The 24,459-nt window shown below is 45.7% G+C and overlaps 2 protein-coding genes across 4 annotated transcripts; one reads left to right on the forward strand and one right to left on the reverse strand.

Annotated features, from left to right (window-relative positions):
- Window positions 1-1,359: 1,359 nt before the first annotated feature.
- SNX5 (sorting nexin 5) lies at window positions 1,360-15,948 on the reverse strand. Of its 2 annotated transcripts, XM_041424086.1 has the most exons (13): window positions 15,872-15,948; window positions 8,837-8,941; window positions 8,217-8,327; window positions 7,550-7,671; window positions 7,110-7,233; window positions 6,402-6,497; window positions 5,439-5,544; window positions 5,284-5,359; window positions 4,388-4,427; window positions 4,194-4,280; window positions 2,959-3,118; window positions 2,154-2,239; window positions 1,360-1,447 (listed from the first exon to the last, which is right to left on the reverse strand). In XM_041424086.1, the coding sequence occupies exons 1-13, from the start codon at window positions 15,902-15,904 to the stop codon at window positions 1,400-1,402; spliced, it is 1,194 nt and encodes a 397-aa protein (XP_041280020.1). In that variant the 5' UTR covers window positions 15,905-15,948; the 3' UTR covers window positions 1,360-1,399. The 2 variants fall into 2 exon arrangements, 1 of the variants encoding a protein (XP_041280020.1); XR_005954067.1 differs by lacking the exons at window positions 1,360-1,447; window positions 2,154-2,239 and adding an exon at window positions 3,954-4,112 and having other exon boundaries at window positions 2,997-3,118.
- A 362-nt stretch (window positions 15,949-16,310) lies between these two features.
- On the forward strand, window positions 16,311-23,571 carry MGME1 (mitochondrial genome maintenance exonuclease 1). 2 transcript variants are annotated; one of them, XM_041424116.1, is made up of 6 exons: window positions 16,320-16,346; window positions 17,310-17,469; window positions 19,350-19,954; window positions 20,497-20,719; window positions 21,138-21,270; window positions 22,456-23,571. In XM_041424116.1, exons 3-6 carry the CDS (start codon window positions 19,432-19,434, stop codon window positions 22,588-22,590), a joined length of 1,014 nt encoding a protein of 337 aa, XP_041280050.1. In that variant the 5' UTR covers window positions 16,320-16,346; window positions 17,310-17,469; window positions 19,350-19,431; the 3' UTR covers window positions 22,591-23,571. The 2 variants fall into 2 exon arrangements, with proteins under 2 accessions (XP_041280051.1, XP_041280050.1); XM_041424117.1 differs by lacking the exon at window positions 17,310-17,469 and having other exon boundaries at window positions 16,311-16,346.
- The last annotated feature ends 888 nt before the right edge of the window (window positions 23,572-24,459 follow it).

Consider the following 24,459-nt stretch of genomic DNA (forward strand, 5'->3'; position numbering starts at 1 on the left):
TGATGGCCCCAGGACAAGTGCTAGGAGCTTATTTGGCATCTGTCACATCATCAATGTCACCTATCAGCTATATAGAGGCCACCACATATACACAAACAATGTGCTTATGGCAAATAACCCCAGGTTGAAACTATTCCTGCCAAACAAAGGAAAAAGGAGTTCACACATTCTTCAGCTACTCTGCTGCAGGATGGTGTGGCTGGCACAATCTGCTCAGTTTTCATGGAGTATCAAGAAGAAAAAGCAGTAGGTCACAGGAAGGTAAACCCTTATAAACTGCCACAGAGCTGCCCATTCTCAGAGCTGCTCTGGTTGAAGCTGCTTCAGGCAGTCTGCCCAGAGCACAGCCACAGAGCCCACTTTGAGCATGATTAGAAGTTTAGTCACATGAAATTAAGCAAGGCTGAGACACTCATCTTACCAAAAAGCTGCCTGTAGGAGGGTCTGACTCACTGACCTATATCCATGTATGCCAGCTGATAGTAAACTGTCCAGCCATGGCCCTGGGGCTTGTGGGCTGAGCCACCTCAGCTGTGGCACTGTGAGCCCAGCTGTTTCAAGAGGTTTATACCTTACAGAAGGCTGTCCACGCCTATGCTTCCAGAAGCCCTGAAGATTTAAACAGCCTCTTGCTGCTAGTAGGAGGTATAAAATTACAATGCTGTATGTGCAGCACAGGAGAAGTAAAAGTTGCAGCCAACCACTCAAACAGCAATGTCACTTGAAGTCCACACATTTCATTTCAACACCCATTCCAAGACAATCCTCTTGAGTCAAATATTTCTCTCTAGTGCTCTGAAGAGCTCCAGGTGATGAGTAATTCGTGATAGTTCTGTGTCTGAAGCCTCTTTGTCACTTTACGTCCCACACAAATTCTTGCCATACAACAGCTTGTTGTGTCAGACATCTTTATTTGCTGTGTTGCCCAAGTGTACAAATAGTGAATGTAGTTATAGAAATTCAAAATATATTGTAGTAGAAATCTGTCTGGGAAGTGGAATGCTAAGATATTCACTTTATAAAATTATTACCCTTTAGTCACTCTCACTTGGCAAGTTTTAAATACATCAGGGCCATGAAGAGACAGATTATGATCCTGCAAAAAAGGAGTTCTCAGTAAACTTTTTCTGCTAGATGAAGAAAACAGCAAATTAATTTCTTACATTTGACTCATTTTGAGTTATCAGCCAACAGGATGTTAGCTACATCCAGACAATTCATACACAATTCAGCTCCCATTTATACCAATAAAGTCAATGTATCACTATCAACATACCTAAGTATTAGTGAAACAATCTCAGTGACAATATTATTTTAAGCTAATGAAGTCAAGCCAATAAGTTGCTCCTGGCTATTGAGTGCAATTGATGCTTTTGTCACATTTTCAGAGTAAGACTCCTCAGTTCTTGAACAAGTCAATACAGCTCTGCAGGAGAGACACATTGTTCTGCAAAGGAAGAGAATTAGTTTCAGATGAGGATGACTGATAATTCAAATCCTGCCTTTCACAATGAAGTAGCTTCCCGAATAGTGGGTCCATCACAGATTTTGTAGCCTGTGCCAATGCTAAAGATCTCCTACTGCAAAGACAAGCATTCAAGCAGTAAAGAACCAAAACCAGATCACACATTCTGCAATCTGCCTCTTCCTGCAGGCCTGCAACCATTAATCAGTTTGTGGTAAGGAGAGGGGCAGGAGCCAACAGGAAGCTTTTAAAGTAGGCCAAACTGAGCAGTGTTGTCAAGGCTTCGTGTCACATTCCAGTTCAGCACTGAAGTAGCTGCCTGTGGCAAAGTCCAGTGCTCTCAGGGAGTGGGACATTAGACTTTCCTTCTTCAAAGGAAGCTGAGGATGCATTAAGTTAACAGACCCTTCAAGCCTGCCTAGCAAAGCTTGGCAGAGGCTGCTATAAAGCCAACATGCCCTCCACTGACAAGCCAAGTGACAAGGACTGCCAGCCTGATCACAAGCTGCAGGATGTGCTCCTGTGCCAGCATTCAGGAGCACTGGAAGCAGCAGCTGCCTCTAGACACAGCAGGGGTCAAACCCCACAGATGAGGCTGATGGGAAGTCAGATGACCCAGCAAATCCTCCCAGTTACACACTACTCATTTCTCTCAACCCATGGCTGTTAAATTCCAAAGAAAACACACCTTTGCATGTTTTATTTCCAGTTCTGCCATTTCAATTAAGTTTTTACGGAATGCTGCTATTCTCTTCTGTTTGAAGCTCATCAGTTCTGTAGAGAAGGAAAAAACAAAAGTAAGAGATAGACAAAGTGTGACAAGCAATGCCCCTCATGTTTCAGGAGTTCTGTTGTGCAGCTCAGATTATAGTATTTGATCAAAAAAAGGTTCAAGAGTTTGTCATGCTGTTTTTAGAAAGAGATGCAGTCATCACATGATACACAGACAGCTTAAGACAGAAAAGCTTTGTAGGAAGACAGCTGGAACAAACCAGAAATAAGCCACACAAGCTCTGTGAGAACGTGGATTATTTAAAAGCCAAATACACAAAAGGAGCAGCATGTATACCATGAAAGCATATTATAAATATATATATATATATAAATATACATACATATACTCTTCTACTGAAAACCAGTGTGTGAAACTCTTGTATAAGGCACTCAGCTGTATTAGGACAGAGCAAAAGCCTGTTTGCACAGTTCTGACTGAGATATTTAGTTACCCTCTAGTAGTTACAGTCACACGGAGGCTGAGTTCAGTCCAAAAAGCAAATACTAGGGGTTTATAAATAAGGTTGGTGTAGTACTGACACTGCTCTGCTACAGAAAATTGCTTTAAAAAATGTTTAGCTGTTTTACAGCATCTATCTCTACTGTCCTTGGGAGGTCCAGACTGTTTGTTCAGGAGCCTTCAGTAGCTGAAGGTCAGATGGAGACCTCGACTGCATTAAGCTCTCCTTTAAGCCTAAGTTCAGCAAAGCCTGTTTTACCTTGTTTAGCAGATTCTGAAATCTTTTCAAACTTCTGACAGCAATCCTGTTGATGTGCCTCAGCCAGCCTGACGTCCTTGCTCTTTAGTCTGGCTTTGTCTAGAGCTTTGTTCGAGTTCTCATAGTCAACAAGAGCCCTGGTTCGTCTGTACAGAAGATCCTGAAGAGACAGAAATAGCACACCAGAGCCTTAGCAGGACTACTTCCCAAACTGAGGTTACAACCACCTAAGCAGCAGGAGGTTTCACTTTTTTCAACACCAGATTCTGCTTTTTCAAACAAGCTATTACAGCCTGCTCTTGGCAGCCTCTGACAGTGCAGCACTACATTTTCAGGACAGCCAGTTTTGCCTTAGTGAAGGAAGTCTAAGGGCTACTGTAGGCATCGTTTCTTCCCTTAAAGTCGTTTCTCCTGCTGTAAGGTGGATGTCTCTACTAAGAGCAAAAAGCACTTTCTGAATTCCCTCAGTCTACTTCCAGCAGACATTTAATTTGTTGGAGATCTGACAGTTTGACTGAAGCACGGCACTAACCTAGACAGGAGAAGTAGTACAGGTCTCTGAGCCAATCCTTTCCTAATGCAGCAGGAGTACAGCTGTGATGTCTATATAACAGTACACCCACGGAGGGAGGCTGGGGATGTTCTGGGGTACCAGACATTACAGGTCAGACACTAGATGAAGAGGCCCAGTAGGTTGCACCTAGATACATTTTTGCAGCATAGTCATCTCCCCTGTCAAATCAAGTTTTGATTAGAAAAAGTGTTGCCAGCAAGGCTTTTGCAGTCACATCAATCTACCAAAGCCCTCTTGGAAGTTCAGACTCCAATAGCCTTCACAAGTTACCATGAATTTGTGCTAAGGTACTCTAAAAATCCTGAAATCAATCCCAACTACTAATTAGTAATCATTGATTTTATTGGCAAGTCCATGACTACTCAGGCAAGGAACAAGAAAAGAACTGCTGCAGACTTAAATTCAGTTTGCTCTAACTTACAGAAATTTAAAGAGTTCTTCCACTTTACATGCCAAAGAAAAATTGGTCCAAGTCTTCTGTAAGTGGCTGGGCTCCAGCTAGCTAATATATAGCTTCTATATTCTGCTGTGGTTTAAGAGTCTCAGGTTTCTTAGGCAAAACAAGGGTCCACTTTCCTGTCTTCTTAAAGCACAAAGAATACCATGAGTGAGTCATGTTGCCCATAACAAAACTAAGCTTCAAAAAGAAAACTCTTCTCACCTTAGCAGCTTCTATATTGAGCATGTAGTATCTCAACAGTTCAGAGAGCTTCAAGTCTTCATCAGATGAAACTCTACTCTCTACCTTCTGCAGAAGGGAAAAAAAAAATCAGTTAGTTGGTGTGTAACAGAACGGCAACATTCAGAGTCAGAGATTCTCCCCCCCACACACCTACCCCCAGCAAAGCTTCTTACCCTGAGTTTCTCAAAGAGCTCTGCAACTTTCAACAAGTACCTAGTGAAGGGGAAAAAAAAAAAAAAAAAAAAAGCATAAATAAGTTTGAGATACTTCTTAGTCTGATAAATGACAGGATCAATTGGCAGGAAACCAGAAAGCTGAAGGCTGGAGTGTACTCCTGTATACAGATCCAAACAAGGGCTTTAAAAAAAAAAAAACCTCATTTAGGCAAAGACCTAGAGAAAAGGTTGAATGTGCTGGATCCCAGCCTACCAGAATAGTACAGCTGAGCAGCTCAACACCATTGAATGTAACAATGCTCATCTCCAGAGCATAAAGGTCCTCTGGAGAATTTCTCTGCTGCTATCCAAGAGGGATGAGCTGACTTATTTATTCAGCTATACACTCTGTTTCAACAAGGTCTTGGTAAATTGATAGCAAAGTCAAAAGGTGGAAGAAGTCACCTCAAAAAAGACAACTGAGTTCCCCTGGCTTTAAAATCCCCTACTATTCTGGAAGTGCAAAGGTCCAGAAGATACTACAGACCTAGTGTAAGCTGACCTAGTGCAGTTATATTTAACAACACATTAGAACACACACAAACCCTTTCTTCAGGAGTCACCAGCAGTTTGTGACCTGAAGAGAATCAAGGAGATTTCTGTTTAGAAGGATTTTGATGACCAGCACAAGTAACCTCTAGGCCACAACTGGCAAGTGATCAACTAGTTCTGAGTTAGGTGCAATTGATAACATTAAGTCTGCCACAGCAGGAGTGCCAGAAGGAAAGTTTTAATGCCACTTGCATGCAATTCAAGAACCTCAAACCATCTATGACTCAATCCTCTGGATTTTACAGAAGATATTTGGTATTCCCAGACTCAGGATATGTTTATGAACAGTTGGTATTGCTTACTTTTTGATAACTGTAGGCTCTTCTAATGCCAGGCTGTTCAAACAAGCTGAAGTATAAATATAGTCATCTGCAACATCTGCAAGAACAAGACAAGGTTTTCAGGCTGAAATCATCAAAACTGCATGATCTCTGGAAAGGGCTTTGAAAAGATTCACTTTTATGAGATCTTGTCATCTTATCTGCTTTTGCACATGCATCCTTGATTCTGTTGTAGTAGTTCACAAGAAAAGTCTTCTCTTGCTCAAAAAAATCTTCTACTTCCTGAAAAAGAACATGGCCTGTTAAGTCAGTAACTGCAGAACACAAGCTCTTCCCTATTTTAGCAAGGGCCAAAGAAACAACCATAACCTGGGCCTGAGATTGAAGCCCATCAATCCCTGTGGAAAAACTGTTCAAGACAGGATGTGAGCCAAGGGTTTGACATCCCAAACCACATGGCAAACTTCTCCCTCACTATGCAGTGAAGATGAAGTTGGCACACTCAAATACTGATGCAGGTTGTCTGAAGCAGCCAGTAAGTTATGGGATAGCCCTCAGGACTCCCAGCTGCTGGAATTTTATTTCCTAGGCTTGCTGCAACACTGTAGCTAAGGACAAAGCAGTTTACAAGCTTGTTTCTCATCCACACCAAACATGATACATATCGTAAAGTTTCATGACACTGCTCATGGGACAACAAGCTTTTTGGGAAGTGCTGCCATGGCAACACAACACAAAAGCTGGAGCAAGACCAGTTACAGGAGTCTTTGGTATTTGATCTTGTCTAGTATAAGCAGAAACCCATAAATCATGTCTGTTCAGAGCTCCGAAGTAGACAAAAGCCACAAGGATATTTCCTGAAGGTATAATTCCTTCCTCTCCATTATCAGGTATTAAGGCAGGTCTTCTGCATCCAGAAACTTGAATTATACACTAAAATTGAACAGCCGAAAGCTACAGCGTCTTATTTCTATAGAAATCAAATTAATACAGGCTACTCCCCTCAACTGGGAGAGCAGTAACAAAGAAGGGTAATGTCAGTAGCTGAGCCTCATGCACAGCAAGCCTGGAGTAACTTCCCTGGAGCGGGAAGAAAGAAACAATCAAAATTAGGGTAAGAGACAAAGCAACAACCTTACCTTGACTCCAGAGAAGAGGACCTCATCAGCACTCTTTACTACACTTTTTAAAAAGCCACCAAACATCTCCTTAGTGTTTTTCCTCCGAACACTCAGCTGTAATAGAGAGGCCAAAGCAGCTTTAAGGTTATACCCGGGGAGGGAAAAAAAGTGACTGTTTTGATACTTGCAATGTTAGTAACATCCTTTACACTTAGCATATGAAAGAGCAGGTTGATTTCCAAGCCCTCCATAATACCCATATAAAAATGTAACATGTAACACGTGGCTTGGTTACAAGCAGTTCAACTGTTTGGTGCCACGGATTTTTCCAATCCCCATAAACAGCTCTGTTTCTCCTTGCATATCTTGGCTCAGCATCTATCACTCATAATTGGGAGTGACTTTAATACACCTACATTCCTCCACTTTAGGACCATGCAACACAGCACAGGTACACCAGAGCCATACATGTTCCCAAGATAAAAACATGCAAAGGCATCTTCCTAAGCAACTCGACAAGGATTTAAAAGCACGGTGAGATTTATAACAGAGAAAGGTGTAAAGGTCAGGCTTTCACCCTTCAGTCATCTCACAGAAATACTTGCAATATCTACTTGCTGATGCTGCACATAGGTCCACAGAACATTCTGACTGTGCCCAGCAAAAACAACAGCACTTCTAACAGTTTGTCTCGCTTGGAAAGGGAAACAAGGAAAAAAGTCTCACGTCCTGGTCATACTCCAGGAAAACATGGAAATTGCGATCTTTGCTGAGCACAGGATGAGAAGCAATCCGCTGCAGGAAGATCTCATGTGATGAGACAGTCTTCTTGAAGACAGCGAGGTATTCACTGCAAGGAAACAACAGACAGATCTTCTTTGTACTACCCTCTTCAGTATACAAAGAATTGCTTTAATTTTAGCCCATGAAAATATTCAACTGCAGACTTCTGAAATGGCCAGCTTGTGATAGCGAAGCTACTTTCAATCTCTTTAGCTAGGAAGTTTTCCAGCTTGAAAGCTGGAGAAGCTGGGCCACTCCCCAGCTCCAGGATTTTCAAGACACCCTTCAAAACAGAGACACTCAAGATCAGTTATCACCAAATGAGTTGCTGTCCCAGGAGGCTTCTCTATATGTAGCTTTTGGCAGTAGACTCCTTTACTTACGCTTCCAGCTCTTGCTTCATTTTGGCAAACTCTTCTTTTGTCATGGACACTTCTCCTTCCCCCAGCTTCTGCATCTTCTCTCTGGGACCATCAAAGTCAGGCTTTGAAGGTGCTGGAGGTATCTAGGCATGGAATTGGTTAGTCATGGATATTAGCAAATAAAGTTGTCCAAGATTACTTCTAGCCTTCTCTAGAAGGAGGCTCTTTTGCCTGGCCATAGGAAAGTGTGGTAAAGAGTGCATGATCCAGGAATTCCAGGTTCCTGGTTTGTGTCATCCCTCCCCAGGAGGGAAACCAACGCAGAGCAACAGCTTCTGTAATCCACCCCAATGCCAGCCATCTCTTAAAGAATCATGATAGGAAGGAAAACCCACATTTAATAGGCTACTTCAGTGTGCCACCTTCTGGCAGATATTAATACCACCACAGAGTCAAGGACTCTCACAGCATCTTTTGCTGCTCCAAGCTATGTGCAGAGTTAACACAAATGCCATACCACTCAAACTGTTTAGGAATTAAGGCAACAGGAAGTGTAGGGAAGTGTAGGGAACACCCAAGTCACAGAACACCAGTAACACTGGTAAAACATACTTCATGCCCTTATTAGTAGGCACTTTAGATTGCTACAGTTTTTCACTTAGAATCACATTCTTTAGGAAGTACTTACAATGAGTCCTGCATACTCTTCAGTTTCAGTGAGTGTATCATGTAACCACACAAAGTCTTCATGCTGCCTTGTAACTGAAAACTCAGGGCTTTGAAAAGCTGGCAGTGTAGTCTGGAAGAGAATATATAGAAGCCCTACTGTTTTGTAAATCAGTGCTTTTAGAAGCAGTTCTGTCCATTTCCAAAGGAAGCTATTCTGCTTACTAAGAGCCTTGCCCACTCCCTTTTAGCTGAGCTGGCACTTATTCAACAGCACCACTAAGGAGACTGTTAGAAAAAAAAGTACTGTTGTAGGACAGCATTAATGCAGTTTGTTTTGTGACATTTCACAGTAGCTGCCTTCCTATCCCCCACCCTTCTGGTGTCTAGCTAGGATTCCTTAGCAAAGCCATCAGCTACTTGCCTCTGTTAAGAGAGTTCAGATCCTAGGAAATCTGAAGTTTCTGCATATATATATATACACATATATATACACATATATATACACATATCCTCAGGCCACCTTTAAGTGGGAAATCTCCATCTAATTAGATTTTCTTCATTGCCAAGCCCATCTTTGCAGGTATGTGTACAGCAAATACATCTGTTACTTGCACAGCCCCTTTTTGCCCATGACTTTACCTTAGTGTGCACAGTGAACTTCACTCTGTCCTTTTCACTTAGGGCATCAGGGATATCAATTTGGAGAGAAGGATCAACATTCAGGTCTACAGATACAGACCTCAGCTGCAAGAGAATAATCCTAATAAGCAGGTTTAGTGAAGCTGACTGATCATCAGTCCTGAACAAGAATCACACTGCATGCACTACACACTTGCCTTCAGGTACACACGATCAGAATTCCTTTCCCAGTGCTTCAAAGAGCCATAAACTGAGCCAGCATTCCTTTGGAGGCTTATTTCTTCATTCATTCCAACAGCTTAGACCCAGAACATCATTTCAAGACTACTCAAACTTTTAAAGAGCAGTAGAATAGCTTTCTCAGCAGAAGATCCTCCAGCTTACACATGAAGACTGTGTCCTAAGAGGCCCTCCCTTGCTGCAGCCTGACAAATCATTGCTGTTTTCTGCATAAGGGAGAAACCACCAGAGATCAAGGTCACAACACAGGAAGTTTGCTGAAAAGCGACCATCAGGGCCAGGAGGAATGCTGAAGTTACCCTTTGGAGATAATTCTGAAGGCCTTCTCAGAAAAGCAGGCTAGAAAACTGCACCAGGACTGCTATCTCACCACCCTGCAGCACAGACCACACCAGCCAGGAGCCTGCTCCTACCTCTGCAGTGTACACTAAGCTTCAGCACCCAAGCTCACAGGCAAAGGCTGCCAGGATCTGAGCAGTCCTAGCACATCACAGATGGCTAAATACTGCCTCAAGCCTCTGCAAAGCTGCCTAGGAACTCTTGATAGGCTGCCTGTTATAAGGTGAAGCTTTGCTTCCAAAAGGCTCTGGAAAATGCCTCCCCTAGGCTGGCCATCTGCAGCCCAGATCTGGTATGTGACAAGTCTCTCTGGCTGCCTGCAGAGGACACAGCTGCCAGGACAGGGAGCACTTGCCCCTGCCACTGCTCTCCCCTATGATCAGACTGCCATGTATAAGTGAGGGACACCCCAGCCACTGCACCCTCCAGCCATGCTAAAAACACTTGTCTGCTGCATCCTCACTGTTAGCTAGAATTAAAAGGAGATAAGTAATAGATAAAACATTTTAAGCCTTACAACTATGGAAAGACCTTGCATGCAAACACATTAAGCTTCCCAGAAGATGGGAAGGACAGAAGAGTTTTAGCCCATCCTGGGCATTGCCTTGGTAGCGAGCACACTGACAGAGCATGACCTGGAGCACAGTTCCTAACAGTCCCAGGCACTGTTCATGTCCCACAGGACATGGTGGGACCCCAAACTCTACAGGGACTCCAACAACAATCACTTCCCTCCAGTCACCACTTAGGACAGACAATTATGTTCCCATACAGGCAGGCAATTCTGGTCCTTGCTAGGGAGGCACAAGCCAAACAGAGGTGCATGGTTCACAGGTCACTGACACAGGCTTGGGCAGAAGCTGTCCCCTCCAGGCAGGAAGGACAGGTAGAAGGCCACCAGTCAGGCATTAGTTTCACTGGGAGCACAGCTCACTGTTGCCAAATGAAAGGCAAGCCGGTTGGTGTTTCCCATTTCCCAGGCAGATAACACCACCAGCCAAAGCAGCAAGATGCAGACCCCAGTGTTTTACATCCTGCTTACATCTATTTGCTGTCCAAACAGGATCAGCAGTGCTAACAATATGAACTGCTGAGTCTGGAAAGTATGATAAGCCAAAGGAAACCATTTCCTCTCAGCTAAACTAAGGAAAGAATTACACAAATCAGACAGTCCTGAATTTGTGAGCTTGCTTGCTTTCTTTCTTGTGGAGAAAGTAACCTGTGATTAGATGCTGTCTAGGCCCCTCCATGCCCAGTAGCTGCCTACACAGGAGACAGACAAGCACAAACATTAGGTGGTCCTGCTTGGTCAGATTAAAGCAGTTAACATGTCACAAGCATGTATCTCCTGGCACCCTGCACAAACTGCAAATAGGATCTCGAGCTATATGAAACCAAGGATTTTAAGACCCCAGTCTGCTCTAGTCCTGTGAAGGGCACTGTGGGCTCCTAACTCCAGGCCAGAGACCTTTAGGATTACAAAATCACGGCTCAGACTACAAAGGGAACATTCACACTGTCTGAGCTTGGGAGGAGAGAGTGCTTTGTTTCCCGACAAAAAGTGCTGGAGTAGCATTTGTCCCCTGAATGAGGGGAAGCATGAAGCCCCAGTCCTGTCAGCACAGCTCTGTAAAGCACTAACTCAGGGAGCACCCATGGCAGATGTCTCACAGCAACCCCTGACCCACACAAGCACCTGCTCTGCATGCAGGACCTTTCGTGCCACCATCTCTCCTGCACCCATCCTACAAGCAGGAATGGGGACCAGCCTCCTCACGGGCACACGAAGGCTCTGCAGAGCAAAGGAATTAAACAGGCATCTCCAGGCCCCAGGCTTGTCCTTTTACTACAGCAGGCATCCAACACAAGGCTTTCCCAGGTCACCCCTCCATCTTCACTCTCTGGCAGCTCCTTCGTATTCAGAGGCATTTCTCTGCTAGGACATCACTACTTCCTCCCCAGACTCCAAGCAGTGGGGCAAGAGAACTGAAAGTTCCCCATCCAGTTACCAGAAACCAGTCTGTCACTCCATACCCTCAAGGGATATAATCCAAGCTCAGCAGCTGGGAAAGAATTATTCCTCACTGGTAGCAGATGCCCAAATAGTTACAGAGGACACACAGGATGGAAACAGCTGGGTTGGGCTGCAAACTGAAACACTCTCCCTGAGCCAGCACAGTACTCTCACTTCCAACTCTCATTTCTCTTCACCAGAAGCAGCTTCTGATTTGCAGTGACTCCAGAAACTGTTACAGCTTCTCTGACACCTCCCACTTCTAAACTCAGGACTCGTCAGAGACTTGTTTCAGGATTCCTAGGGTTTCTTGAGGATTCAAGCAAAACTACTCCCTGTTCAGAACAGATACTGTCCACCTGTCCAACTGGTAAATCAGAACAAATCAGAGCCCTTCACAATAACATAGACATCATACTAGTTAAGATTTCTAGGTTTCAGGGCTGAAAGACTATAAATAGATATTATGGTACTAATTAGGATACCATGATAAACACCTGATCTAGAAGCCCAGGAAACAGCAGAGATCATTACTGTGCCCAATCCAGGTAGAATTTTAGAACATTTGCCTTTTTTTTTTTTTTTTTTTATTTGTTAGAGATGCTAGGGAAAAAAAAAAAAAGTTGGATCACTTAAATACAAGGCAGTGATGACCATCAGCTACCCAGACTTCTGCCTGACAGACATTACATTTCTGATCAGGCCTCACCCAAATGCAAACACATCTTGATGCTTGCAGACACCCAGTGGGAGGAAATGCCCTCAGCCACTGAAGTCTCTCAGCTCTGGTGAGAGGCCTGAGCTGCTGCTTTTACAGTTCCACCCTTTGCAGTTTTAGCATCAGCTCCGGATGACTCGGTGTCACTTCTGCATTCTAACAAAAGAATCTGCCAGTGCAAGCAACTGTGTACAACTTCTGACTGCTTGTGAAATATGTATTTGTTGTCAAAGACAGATTAATCCAGGGGTTTTCCACATAGCCAGGCTCTTGGAAGAGCAAGGAGCCCTTCCACAAGGGCTCACATGTCAGACTTTTCTGCTAATTGTCAGCTACCTTTTAAAAACCTTCTCCCCTTACTGATCACCTCCCTGCTGTCATTCAAGCGACAGCCCACAAACAAGACTTCAGAAGTAATTACATCTGCCACTACCTAAAACCCATTACTCTTTACAGAGCAGGCTTTCTAATTAAAGCTGTTTAGGTGCTCTCCAGAGAGCACTAAAAGATCATGGTGTTTTCTGGCAGTTTATACAGAGCCCTCAGTTCCAGAGGGCCTTGTTTTGACACCCGGAATTAGCCACCAGGGGATCTGGCCAGCAGATATCAGCAGCATTAGCTGCTGGAACTACATTTTAGTCATATTCAGCACAAGCAGCTTAAGTTTCCTTTTAATCAGGATACTAAAAGGACATCTGAAAGTGCACTGCAAGCATGCAGCACTACAGAGCACATGTGAAGCTTGGATTTTGCAGCCTTTGTGGCAATTTGCTGTCACCACTCTGACACTGAGCTGAACAGACCTGAAGTGGTCTGGTAACACACAACCACGAAAATTGAAGCACTGCTTACTCATGCTATGGAAAATGCTTCCCCAAATTTGTGACTTCAAACTGAAGAACTCCAGTGATGCAAAGGTTGAATTATTTTGCTTAAAACACCGACAAAGAGGGAATAACAGCTCAGTGTAGTCACACTGAAATGGCATTCCTCAGCAAATGCAGTGCTTGCCAAGGAAGCAGAAGACCCAGAGCATCTGTTGCCTCAGGCTGTGCAATAAAGTGGCCCTCTCCTGCCAGAGGGATCTCTGCATCACTCTCTGCAGGAACTTGCAGGTCACACACCTCCTGACAGAGGAAAGGACTCTACAAACATTCAAGGATGCCACATTCCGAGCAAAAGCCTCGCTGGCTCACCCTGTTCCTCCAGCAGCATGCAGGACACCTCCAGCCAAGGCACGGCTTCCTCAGTTGAGGAGTCAAGCACAGCTTTGGCCGTGCAGGGCAAGCTCCCCGTGTGCCTGCACAGCACGGCCTGGGGCTGAGCACTCCCGGCCCAGCACAAATGGAAATGGTGCAACAGCAGCAAACCCCAAGCCACAGTCAGCATTCCCCAAGAACGCTTTGCTGACCTCCTACAGTGAGGCCAGAGCTGGTGGCAGGGAGTGTCAGGAACAGGGCAGCCTCACCGTGCTGGCTTCACCTCCCGCTAGCCCAAACTGCCGGGCCAGCCCCGTGGAGGCTGCGTGTCCTTGAGAGGCCATTATCCCTGTCCAGGAGCTGGCACCTTGCTAGCAGCTCACCTCCCTGCTTCATTTCAGGCTCAGCAGCAAGCAGAAGCAGGTTTTTTTGCTAAGCACAAGATCCAGTACGGTCTCATTCCTTCCAGAATGTGCAGCAGAATTTGTCCAGCAGAGCCACCACTTGTGAGTGATAAGAGCAAGTCCCAGGCCATGACACAACATTTTGTCTTCCACTGATTGCTGTGTGAAAGAGGTGCTACAATACATGCTCTTAGCATTTTGATCTAGAACATTTCAACTGCAGACTGAAGCCTTCAAATACCATGAAGCCAGTGACATTAGGAAATACCAAGGTATTTACTCAAGCTTAGCTTGGAAGTCCCACCACTCACTTCAAATTCTGAAGTGCCTTTTCCTCCCCCCTGACAGATTACACCTTATTTTCCACTGCACTTTCAATCACCTTTATCCTACCCTCCCTTCCTCTTCCTACATATCCTGATCCTCTCCTGCTTTGCCACCTCAGGGTCAGTTTTTAGTTTGTACTTAACAGTGGCTCCTATTTAAGTTAATTCCTAATGAAGTTTCCTTTACAGGCATGAGTTTTATCTACTGCTCACACCCCAGTTCCATGTTGCTGTTTCTTTGCTTAAACAGGAACAGACAAGATAGGAGCACTTCTATCCTCCCCCGTGCTGCTGGAATCCCAAGACAACCCTACAACCTAAAACAAGCTAATCTTTGTCCATTGAGCATCAGAGTTTAAAGCTACTCCAGCCCCCGCCACAAGAACATTTTCCCCTCCCCCCAATATTCCTGTCTGAGTTAGAAAGGCACATAAACACTCAATAGTTACCAAATGTTGCAAGAGAGTTGATATTTGACCTTCCCCTCCAGTATTCTCCAAGGGCAGACACTTTAATACAAAGAGTTTCACATGCAGCAGAAAAGAAAGCACTGGCCAGCTCACAGCAAGCTACTAGAAAATGCTTCTTCTACAAACTCTTGCCTGTCTTACTGACTCAGGACTGTTTCAAAACAAGATTCATATGGGAAAGAAGCAGAGAAAAGGAAATTATCCAGAAGTCAATAAAGGCTGGTGTATTTCTAGCCCCCAAGTCAGTTAATATACATGCTCCAAAAAGCTGGAGAAAACCCAGACTGAAGAGATTTCCAGCTCACCTAACAGCTTAAAGCAAAGTCATCTTCCTGCCAGTGAGCTTAGTCACAATGCAAAACCACATGCAGATGTGACAATATGAAAGGCAAATAGGCAACTTGCTGACTCTTACAGGGCTGCCTTGCCTTCTTCTCAAGGTGTGTTGAGGGTAGTTATTAAACCAGGGAGTTTAGGTAGGTTAGCCCAAGCAGCTCGTCCAGTAGAAGAGACAATTCCAATCATTGTCTACGCTACATAAACATTAATTCACAAAGTTCCTGCTTCAGCATTTCACTTGCATTTCCTCTGAGAAGTTGAGAGTCTTAACATTAGGAAATCCCCTGTGCTGCTTTAAAGGGAAAGCCATGAAGCTCCTTGGCACCTACAGCTTCAACACTTCTCCGGAGAAAGGAAGACCAAGCGAGCTGCTGATGTGACAACCAAGGCAAAGGGGCACCGCAGGTGAAGTGACAGCTGACAGCCTAATTACCGCAGAGCACACAGCCAGGAAGGCGCTCACAGACACGGCAGGGCAGCTGGCCCACCGGCGAAGAGCAAGTTTAACCCCCTGCAGCACCCGGCCCGCAGCGCCCGGGGCCGGTCCTGCTCCTGCATCCGTCACCTGCCAGGCCCAGCTCCCCGGTTATCACCTGCTCCCGCCTCGGCACGGAGCGCAGCCCGCACCGCCTCACGGCAGCTGCACAGCCCTGCCCTTCCCTCCTCTTCCTCCTTTCCTCTCCGGCTTTAATGCTCCCACCCGCTCCTCTTTCCCCGGGCACCTCTCCCCTCAGGGCTGCTCCCCACGCTGGCCCCGGCCACTCCGACCCCCTGCCCTCAGGTGACCTCGGCGCGCCAAAGGCACGAGGACTAAGGCGACTTATCGTCTTTTTAAAAAAGTCCTAAACGGAGCAAAAGCCGAAAACCTGTCACCGTCCCAGCACTGCCGGGGGCAGAGGGAGCGGGGAGCTCCCTCTCACGCCGCGGGGCCGGCTCGGCTGCGCCCTCACCGCCCGCCCCAGCCAGACTCGGGCCGCCAGCCTCACCTTGTCCTGCGCGTCCCCACGGAGCAGAGCCATATCTCCAGGCGCAGACAACCACCCTACACCTTTCTCTTTCTGCTCCTCCCCGCCACCTCCTCCTCATATAACCCGGGCGGAGCCGCCGCCGCCACACCCCCTGAGGGGCACTCGCCATCTTTGGTGAGGGCAGGGCGCTTCTTGCCTTCATCCAAGACGGCACCACAACGCTTTAGTTTTTCGGCTTGCATTTAAAGATTTCGGCTGTTTTCCTTACAGCCTTTCAAAAAATACAAAAAGAGCGCGACATAGAACAGGTATACCCCCCTCTCTACCTTTCGGGGCGCTTCAACAAAGGGGAAAGGGCTGGGGGCTGGCCGTGCTGGGAACTACAAGTCCCATGAGGCAGCGGGCGGCGCATGGGCGATGAGCGCGGCAGAGGCGGCGGGCGGGGCGCGCCTGCGCGGTGGCGCCCGCGGTGGTGGCGGGAAGCGCGGCTGAGGTAACGCGGAGCCGCGGGTCGTGAGGGCCGCGGGGCCGGGCGGGCCTGGGGGCGAGGGAAGGACAAGGGAGGGGAAGAAAAGAAGAAAGGTGCCGCTCTTCCCGGGGCCCACAATGCCCCCGGGTCCGTCAGCGAGCGTGGCCGGGCTGCCGTGGCTGGGCATGCCCGCGTCCGGCGGGGCTCCTTGTCCAGAGTGGGTTTTCCCCCTCCGCACACGGGCGGGCTGTGCGGCACTGGGGTTTTCGGACACACGCAGAAAGTTTATTTGCCCGAGGGCACTTGGTGGTCACTGGTGTTGGCCCAGCTCTTTCACAAATCGCCAAAAGCGCTGACTTCGTGTTACAGCCCTATTTCCCACGAATTCCCTTCCCAGTGCTGATCTGGGAATGGAGCTTGAACTGGGAACTGATGCCTGTTGAAGCTACCCTGAAGTAAAGCTCACAAGTGTGGGTTTGTGCTTTAAACGGGGTTGCCGAGTTGTCTCTCTTTGTGCTCTAAACATCCCAAAAGAGGGAGGCGTATTTTAACCCAGATAGGTTCAAGAATGTATTTTGAAAACTGCAGGGATCTCACAGTTATACCTTCCTCAGTGGATTTGTTCTGCTCAAATTAGGGACAAGGGGCAACAGGTCTGTAGGTGTGTCTAGGAGTGCTCTTTTTTGTTACCTCTGAAATAAGCCAGTGTTTTGGGTTTTTTTTAGCTGGATAGGTTTCTGTGGAGAAAAAGCCATGCTGGTTATTATGCAAAAACACAGCTGGAGGTAGGTTTTTATAGGTGTGAACTTTTCCTTAAGTAAACCTTTCTATTTCCTTCAGTTAAGACACTCATTCCTATACTGGAAAAAAAAAATCCTCAGTTGTGTTAGCTCAGTTATTGTTGGAGCTACAGAGTCAACTTGCTTGGGAGAGTAAAGTCCTCTTGGGGTTTTTTTTTAGCTCCAAGTTATTTTAATTTTTTTTCAGTTCTCCATTGTGGCTCGTCATGCAACACTTGAAGGAATTCTGCCAGTCTTCAACCACAAATGGTTTCAGAAGGAAGGGAGGCACTTCCCCAGAGGGAAATCTCAATTAAATTCTGTTCTTTGTGTACAAGAGTAGATCCCGACCACTCCATTTCTTTCTTGTAAGTTATCTGTACAGAAATGCCACTTTAGTGATTTATTGAAGAACACATGATTCTTTATTCAGCAGGGCACAAGAGTTCCTTATTTCTTAGCAATCCTAGAGCCTCTTTCCTTTTGTAAAACAGGACAGCAGCTGGAAAACTCTTCCTTTCCTCATGGTTCTGTTCATACACTGCACAAACATTTCCACAAGTACTGGAAATTCCACAGGTATATTCCCCAGCACAACAAAGGCTGTTAAATCAAAATTCCTGCTGGTCACTGAAGCACTGTGTTGCACTAAATTTAACTCTGGAGCTCGTACTATTCCATATCTCAGTAGCTCCGTGATTCAAAACACTGATCTGGTATAAATTTATTCCTTGGAAGGTGTTGAGGGAGCAGCTTACTACAAGTGAATTTATGCTGAATCAGGCATCCTCTTGCTACCTCCAGTGGCACAAAGCCAGAATAAACTTTTTCTTTTGTGCTGTGGCTTTATGTAACAAAGCCACAGCCACTGGCCCTGCATTTGCTCTGTTCTGATTAGTGCATGTCCACAGTGACCATTAATGAGCCTGTCAATAATCACCAAACAGCAGCCTGGGAATCCACAAGCTTGGATACTGTCACCCAGGAATGAGAATATATTTCTCCTCTTTTATTTGAAATCCCAGCTCTGGCACCTCTAGTTAGAGGTGAGCCCCAAGAGGGAAGGGATCCATTTTTCTGCACGGATGAAGCGATGAAGGGCGGTATTTATGGTCTCAGCCTGCTGCTGCCAGGTGCCTTCTTCTAATCAGCTGCCCCATTTTTGGGAACTCTTGTGTGACAGATGCTCACCCACCCCCACACTGGGCCACTGCATCTGTGGGATCTGTGCACACAAAGTAACTCGCCATGGTTTTGTTTCCCGTGGAGCCCAGGGCTGTGTGAGGAGCGTGGGGAAGGAGGAGAGCAGCTGGAGGGATTGTCAGGAACAGAACGCTGCTGTTGGCTGGCAGTGAGCAGGAGTTCTGTCTTTGCAGTGGGTGGAGGGAACTCTGGAATGGCAAACAGGTTACTCCAGTAGGAGACTAGGGCCTCAGTTCTTCCTGGGAAATGCTGCTGTGGAAGTGTTACATTTTATCCGTGTGCAAAAAACTTCCTAGGGCTTCCAGTGCAGCTCTGGAAGGTGTGCTGGGCACGGCATTGCTTGTATGCTGTTCTTGCTTTTAAATTTCCTAAGTGGCTTTAAGCACAGCTATGATTGAAACTTGGTGTGGAAAAATAAGTTTATATTTTTTTCTGGACTTTAAAAAAAAATCTTTGAATCTGAAAATATTTGCAGTGCATCTTTGCCTTTTCTAGCTTCAAGTCTCACAATTGTATATACTGCTGCTGTCTGTTTTCTCCTAGTGATACAAAAGAAAATTGTGGGTTTATACCCTGCAAGGTGCCCCACAATCCCCTTAAGTTGGTCATTCTCTATAAACTTAAGAGTTTTAATACCTCACAGCAGTGGATTGGCTTCAATGTCCTCTGTGTAGCTTTAATTTCCCCCTCCCCCTTTTGGCGATTGTGGCAGGTCTGGTTTTTGTGCCTACTTCCATGGCATTCTGATACTGTTGCTGCAGGGATGTCCTGTGATGCAACTTGAGCTACTTGCAACAAATCTTCAAGTGTTTCAGATTTCAGGTTTGGCAGGCTTCTTTTTCAGGAGCATTTCCTCTTTTCCTTGCTCATTGTTTTTTTATCTTATTTATCTGAAGAATAAAGGTGATAGAAGGTAAATGAAGACACTTTGGTCATAGCAATTCTTTGTTTGGCAAAGGGCAAACAAAGAATAGGATGGCAAAAAAAAAATAGGATGGTGGCAGAGTTTTATGACTCTGTAAAACACAAATTTCTTCTTTCACAGGAGGAAAAAAATATGGTAACCCACAGACTGTTGTTGACAGAAGGAAGAAAACTCTAACTGCTCACAAACACTTCTTGTCAGGATGCAGTTCCTACAGATCCTGTCCAGGAAGCCAGGGAGCCTGGAAGTGCTTTTTCAAATACCATTTTGTCAAAAGCAATTCCCATACACGTGTCTGTCTACCTCTGCATGTGTTTATAGCAAAAAGAAAAAAGGAAACAGTTATGATCAAGTTGACCAAGAAAAATACAAGAACTTGGTCCACTCTGTTACATCTTACAAAACCAGTGCCCAAACACCAGAGACAATACTTGAGGAAGACAATTTGTTATACGGGCCACCAGCTAAACACACACCTCCAGTTAAAGCTGGGACAAGAACTCCCAAGAACTGGGTTCCTTTAATAAACCCCAGCAAGAGAATTCTTCCTGTCAGCAGTGATTCAAACGTGCCCATGAAAATCGGGTTGCAAAGAACAAAGATGCCCAGTGTTACCCGCATCCTTCAACAAACCCTCTCTCCTCAGCAAATTTTCTATCTGGAAAGATGGAAGCAGAAAATGATAGAGGAGCTTGGAAAAGAGGGATTCGAAGAGTACACCAAAAGTAAGTCTAGCCACAGTGTGATTGCAGAGTAGGGGCAGTAGTTTGGGTTGGTGGCAGGTATGATGGGCCATGGTTTGGAAATCCATGAAGTCGTTTCCATTTCATGGGAGCATGTTGTGAGTGTACCTGTTACCAATGAGCCTAAGCTCTGGTCTTTGTTCTGGGACCACTAAAATGGATTTAGAAATTTGTGGGAAATGAGAGTCAGACTGTAGGCATACTTTGCTCAATCCTGTCTGACTTTCCTTTAGTTCTCAATTTGCCAGTATCTAATTAGAAAGAGGTATTTTCCAGATGATGTTACTGAGCCTCTTTGCAGTTACAAAGCTACTTTGTAACAAGATGGAAATAGGCATTTTGAACTCCTACAGTCCTGAGCGTTTAAAAACCAATGTGTCCTGCTGTTTATGGTGAGGTTTTTCAGTAACTGTTTGGTTTATCCAGTGTATGTATGAGTAATCACTGAGACTAAAAAAGTAAAGGAAGCATTAAAAATCTAAAGTAGTGTCTAAAATATGAGAGAGTTTTCCCATTTTTCCTAGATCTTTTTCTCCAAGGAGAGCTCTTCCATTCAGCTTTGGAATCCATATTCCTGTCTGAAGAGACAGCAGCTAGGGACCAGGGTGAAGCTGATGTCGTGGCTGGCTACTTATCCAGTGTGGAACATGTCTTGGAAGACATCAGCGAGGTGAAGGCTCTGGAAAGTGGAGTTCACCACGAGACCCTGCAGTACCTGGGCCTGGTCGACTGCGTGGCCAAGTATCGGTGAGGTGCCCTTCCCTAAAACTCCTGTTGTGTGATGCCGTGGGGGCCAGGGTGTGACTGAGTGGCTGGGGGAAGCTGGACAGATCTCTAGAACAGGCTGGAGGAACTGCCCTGGATGATCCTCATGGCAGAAGTGCTGTTTTTCCTGGTGGGGAGCTCCCTTCTGGAGAAGGGACGGGTTTAAGGAATCGTCAGCATTTCCAGGAACTCTGGCAGGTTTGTGTAAGCTAGTTCTAGTTTGGTTTTTGGGATCTAAACTGCCAGTGTGAAAGAGACTTGTTTAGTCATAATAATGAGCATTGTGACATCAGGGGGAAACAGGCTGAGAGTGAAAAATCTGTATGTGCTGTCTTCCTTATTTCTTACTTGAGACTAAGCTTAAGTTTAAACCATTGTCCTGTCTTGTTCTCCTGTGCAGGGGCCGACTGTGTGTGATCGACTGGAAAACTTCAGAGAAGCCAAAGCCATTTCTGCAGAATACTTATGACAACCCGTTACAGGTTGCAGCATATATTGGAGCCATAAATCATGATGCCAATTATGACTTCCAGGTCAGTAAGCTTGCTGCATGCCAAGACAAGCAGCAATGCCTGTGTGATCTTCATTTCTTCCTGCCTTTAGAACCTGCTGCTCATCATGGAAGTGTTGGTAGGATTTGTAACAAAGGAGCCCAGTCTGAGATCAGGTTAAGATGTCATACTGTGGAATAATTCCACTACTCCTGCTAATCCTGCTGCCCTTGGCTGCCAGTAGTGAATTTTCAGTGGTTTTAAGGAAGTGCTTAGTGGGACCAAGGGATGCTCAGATGAACTCCCAGGTACTTGGCATGTGGGCAATCCCCTGTGCTCTGTCCTGTGTGGTTTTTGCTTGTGTCAAGAGTAGGAAGGGGCAGGAGAGGAAATAAAGCAAAAGAACCTGCAAACAAGAAAATGGTATGGGAGGGTCTTGCCTGCATCCTGTCTTGCTGTGTCCCACTAGCAAATGAGGGACTAAGTGATGCACTTGGTGTCTGGAAGCTGTAGTGTTTTCTCAGGGAAGAGCAGTGTATTTGGAATCACTTCATCAGAAGACTGTGGACTAATGTTTTTAAAGACTCCAAAAGTAATTCTAGCCTGCCTGCTTGGCCTGAAGGATTTTTACCTCAGTACAGATATTGAAGGGGGAAAATAAGAAGCAGAAGAGAGCAGAGTAATTTGTATGCTGTGCATAGGACTTTCTAGGATACTGTAGAGGTCAGTGAGCACAAACACTCCACAGACATGATCCTGACAGAGTGAAATATGGGCTGGAATTCTGCTAGTAGCTTCCTGCCGCCCCCACTGCCAGTGGCTGTTTGGGATTTGGGATTTGTCAGGTATGAAAGATGTCAGAACATACCTAAGTAACCATTTCTATCCAGACTGAAGCTGGAGGGTGGCATCAGTCTGTTTGTATGGCCCCAGGCAGAAACTCCTCAGTCTCTGGCAATTTTCCTGGCATCTGCAGGGTTTAACTATCACTCATCCTCAGAGTTCATGTCCCCTGGTTTTCACTGGAGTTACCCAGAGCTTCGGGCTCGGGATTTTTGGAGCATTTGAATATTAGTTCTCCCAGTGTTTTACAGTAAGCTATTGCCCCTTTTTATTCCCCATTTCTTATGTGAGATGTGTGTGTTAGGAAGATGTTTTGCAGTGAGGTTTAGCCCTTGGCCTTGCACACAGCTGTTGGGTTTGTGACAGCCCCTGTTTGTGCTGCAGGTTCGCTGTGGGCTCATTGTGGTTGCCTACAAGGACGGCTCTCCGGCGCATCCGCATTTCATGGATCCTGACCTGTGCTCTCAGTACTGGAATAAGTGGCTCTTGCGCCTGGAGGAGTACAAGGACAAAAACTGACCCAGACTAAGCACAAGCAAGTGGCCAGAGACAAAGGAAGAGACAAAGGAAGAACCTTTTGTTTAAATGTACCACTTTCGTGTTCTTATTTGAGTGACGTTGGCTAATTTGTTACTAGCAGGGCTCCCCTCTCTCCCCTTCCAAAAAGGCGAGTAACTTTCAAATGGAGAATATTATTTCCTTATATTGTAGGTGACCTCAGTGGTCCAGGCAGAAAAAACCCCAACTTATTTGGCCTCTCTTTTTTATCCCACACAGTTTATACAGCCTGGGGTTGATAGAAGTTTATACTATCAAGTAAAACTGCTTGATCATCTTTCTTTTGTGATTTTTGAGAAAAAAAAAAGTTACAGAACTACATCTTTAAAAATTAAGTTGGTGAACTAAAGCAAAACAATATCTGTGAAGTTTGAGCTGAGAGAAATGCAAATGATTAAGAAGTGGATATAGCAGACTGGGTTTCAGTCAGCTCTTGCTCATGCCATCAGGCTTGTTCTTATTTGTGGTTTTTCTTACAGCTACAACTGGAAAACCTGTGCTGAGAGTTACAATGAAAGTCCTCATTAGTTCTTATTTAGAATAGTACAGCGAAGTGGCCACTTAGCAGAAGTGGCTCAGCAAGAGAGGAGCAGAATTGGAGCCAATTAGAGCCAACTCCCAGGAATTTCCAGTGAGCGTTGAGAGGTGGGAATGGTTGGCTGCTGCTAGTGGCTCCCCTGCAGGTTTTTTAACACCCAGCCCCCATGGGATGTGGGATGGGCTGCGTGCTGCCACTGCCTTGGGCTCTCCTGACTCTGCTGTGGGCCTGAGCCAACAAGGAGCCCACCACAGTGCCATGTGAGAGAGTTTCTGTATCAAAGCAGGCCTGTGGCTGTGAAGCGGAGCCTTCTGAGGGATGAAGAGCTGCTGGTTGGGTTTTGGGGGCTGGTTTTTGTGGGTTTCTCTTTGTTTTTTGTTGTTTTGGGGTTTTTTTCCAAATAAGTTTGTGAATAAATGTTTTGAAACGGAATTTTTACTTTTGAAGCATATAAAATCAAGTCTGTAAAGCAGAGAATAAACCTTGATCATGTTAGGCAGTGTTGTTCTGGAAATTTTTTTCCTCATTCTCTTTGTCTTCTGTGAATTGTATGTGTGAGTTTTCACAATAACACTGCAGCTTACAAATAAAATTATGAAAAAAATTCAAGAAAATCAGCCAGAACCCCGTGCCTGAGGAAGGCTGCCAGCAAAGCCAGTTTGTAAACCTAAGTCCCAGCTGAGTCTGTACCTCAGAGAGCCAGGAGGAGGCAGCCAGCCTCCACAAGGCAGCAGTGGTGGGAGTCACTCGTGTCTGGCACTTCAGAAAGCCTGGCTGCTGCCTTGGGCATCCCTGGCTGAGCTGTGGAGCGCTGCTGGAGCAGCACAAGCTGGTTTGTCCTGTAACAGGACTGGCAGGAGCCTGTCACCAGTGTCACACTAACCCAAACACACTTTGTCACCAGTTTCAATTAAGTTGCCAGACTGTTAAGTGATGCACCCAGGGCACTGCTACGGGCACTGTCTGTCCTCTGCAGAAAAACTTGCTGGGCAGCCAGGGCAGTTACTTCAGCTCTGACATCCAGCTTCCCAGAGCTTTGCTCTCCATCCAGGATGGCTTTTTCCCTGTGGCCTGCTACCTGCTCCCTTTCTCTTTTGTTGTGAATCCTTTCTGTGCCCAGCTCACTGTGCCTGTGGTTCTGTCAGCAGGGATGTGCTGTGGCAGTGACACTGGAGGGACAGCAAAAGCAACACGTGGAACAGGAGGGATAAAAAACCAACCCATGCACACAGGTACACACACAAAACGCGTCTCTGGCTGGACAGGAAGGGCTTCAGCCCCAGCTCTGCTGT

The sequence above is a fragment of the Onychostruthus taczanowskii genome, unplaced genomic scaffold (assembly GCF_017590055.1).
Source record: "Onychostruthus taczanowskii isolate IOZ18803 unplaced genomic scaffold, ASM1759005v1 scaffold80, whole genome shotgun sequence".
NCBI lineage: Eukaryota > Metazoa > Chordata > Aves > Passeriformes > Passeridae > Onychostruthus > Onychostruthus taczanowskii.

Excerpts from the sequence above, each read along its gene's own strand:
- SNX5 (XM_041424086.1), bottom strand. The coding sequence starts at position 15,904 with ATGGCTCTGCTCCGTGGGGACGCGCAGGACAAG. Across the intron at positions 7,234-7,549 it reads ATGAAGCAAGAGCTGGAAGC|TGAATACCTCGCTGTCTTCA; the intron begins GTAAGTAAAGGA and ends GTTTCCTTGCAG. Across the intron at positions 5,360-5,438 it reads GATGACAAGATCTCATAAAA|ATGTTGCAGATGACTATATT; the intron begins GTGAATCTTTTC and ends TTGTTCTTGCAG.
- MGME1 (XM_041424117.1), top strand. The coding sequence starts at position 19,432 with ATGCAGTTCCTACAGATCCTGTCCAGGAAGCCAGGGAGCCTGGAAGTG. Across the intron at positions 19,955-20,496 it reads ATTCGAAGAGTACACCAAAA|ATCTTTTTCTCCAAGGAGAG; the intron begins GTAAGTCTAGCC and ends CATTTTTCCTAG. Across the intron at positions 21,271-22,455 it reads ATGCCAATTATGACTTCCAG|GTTCGCTGTGGGCTCATTGT; the intron begins GTCAGTAAGCTT and ends TTTGTGCTGCAG.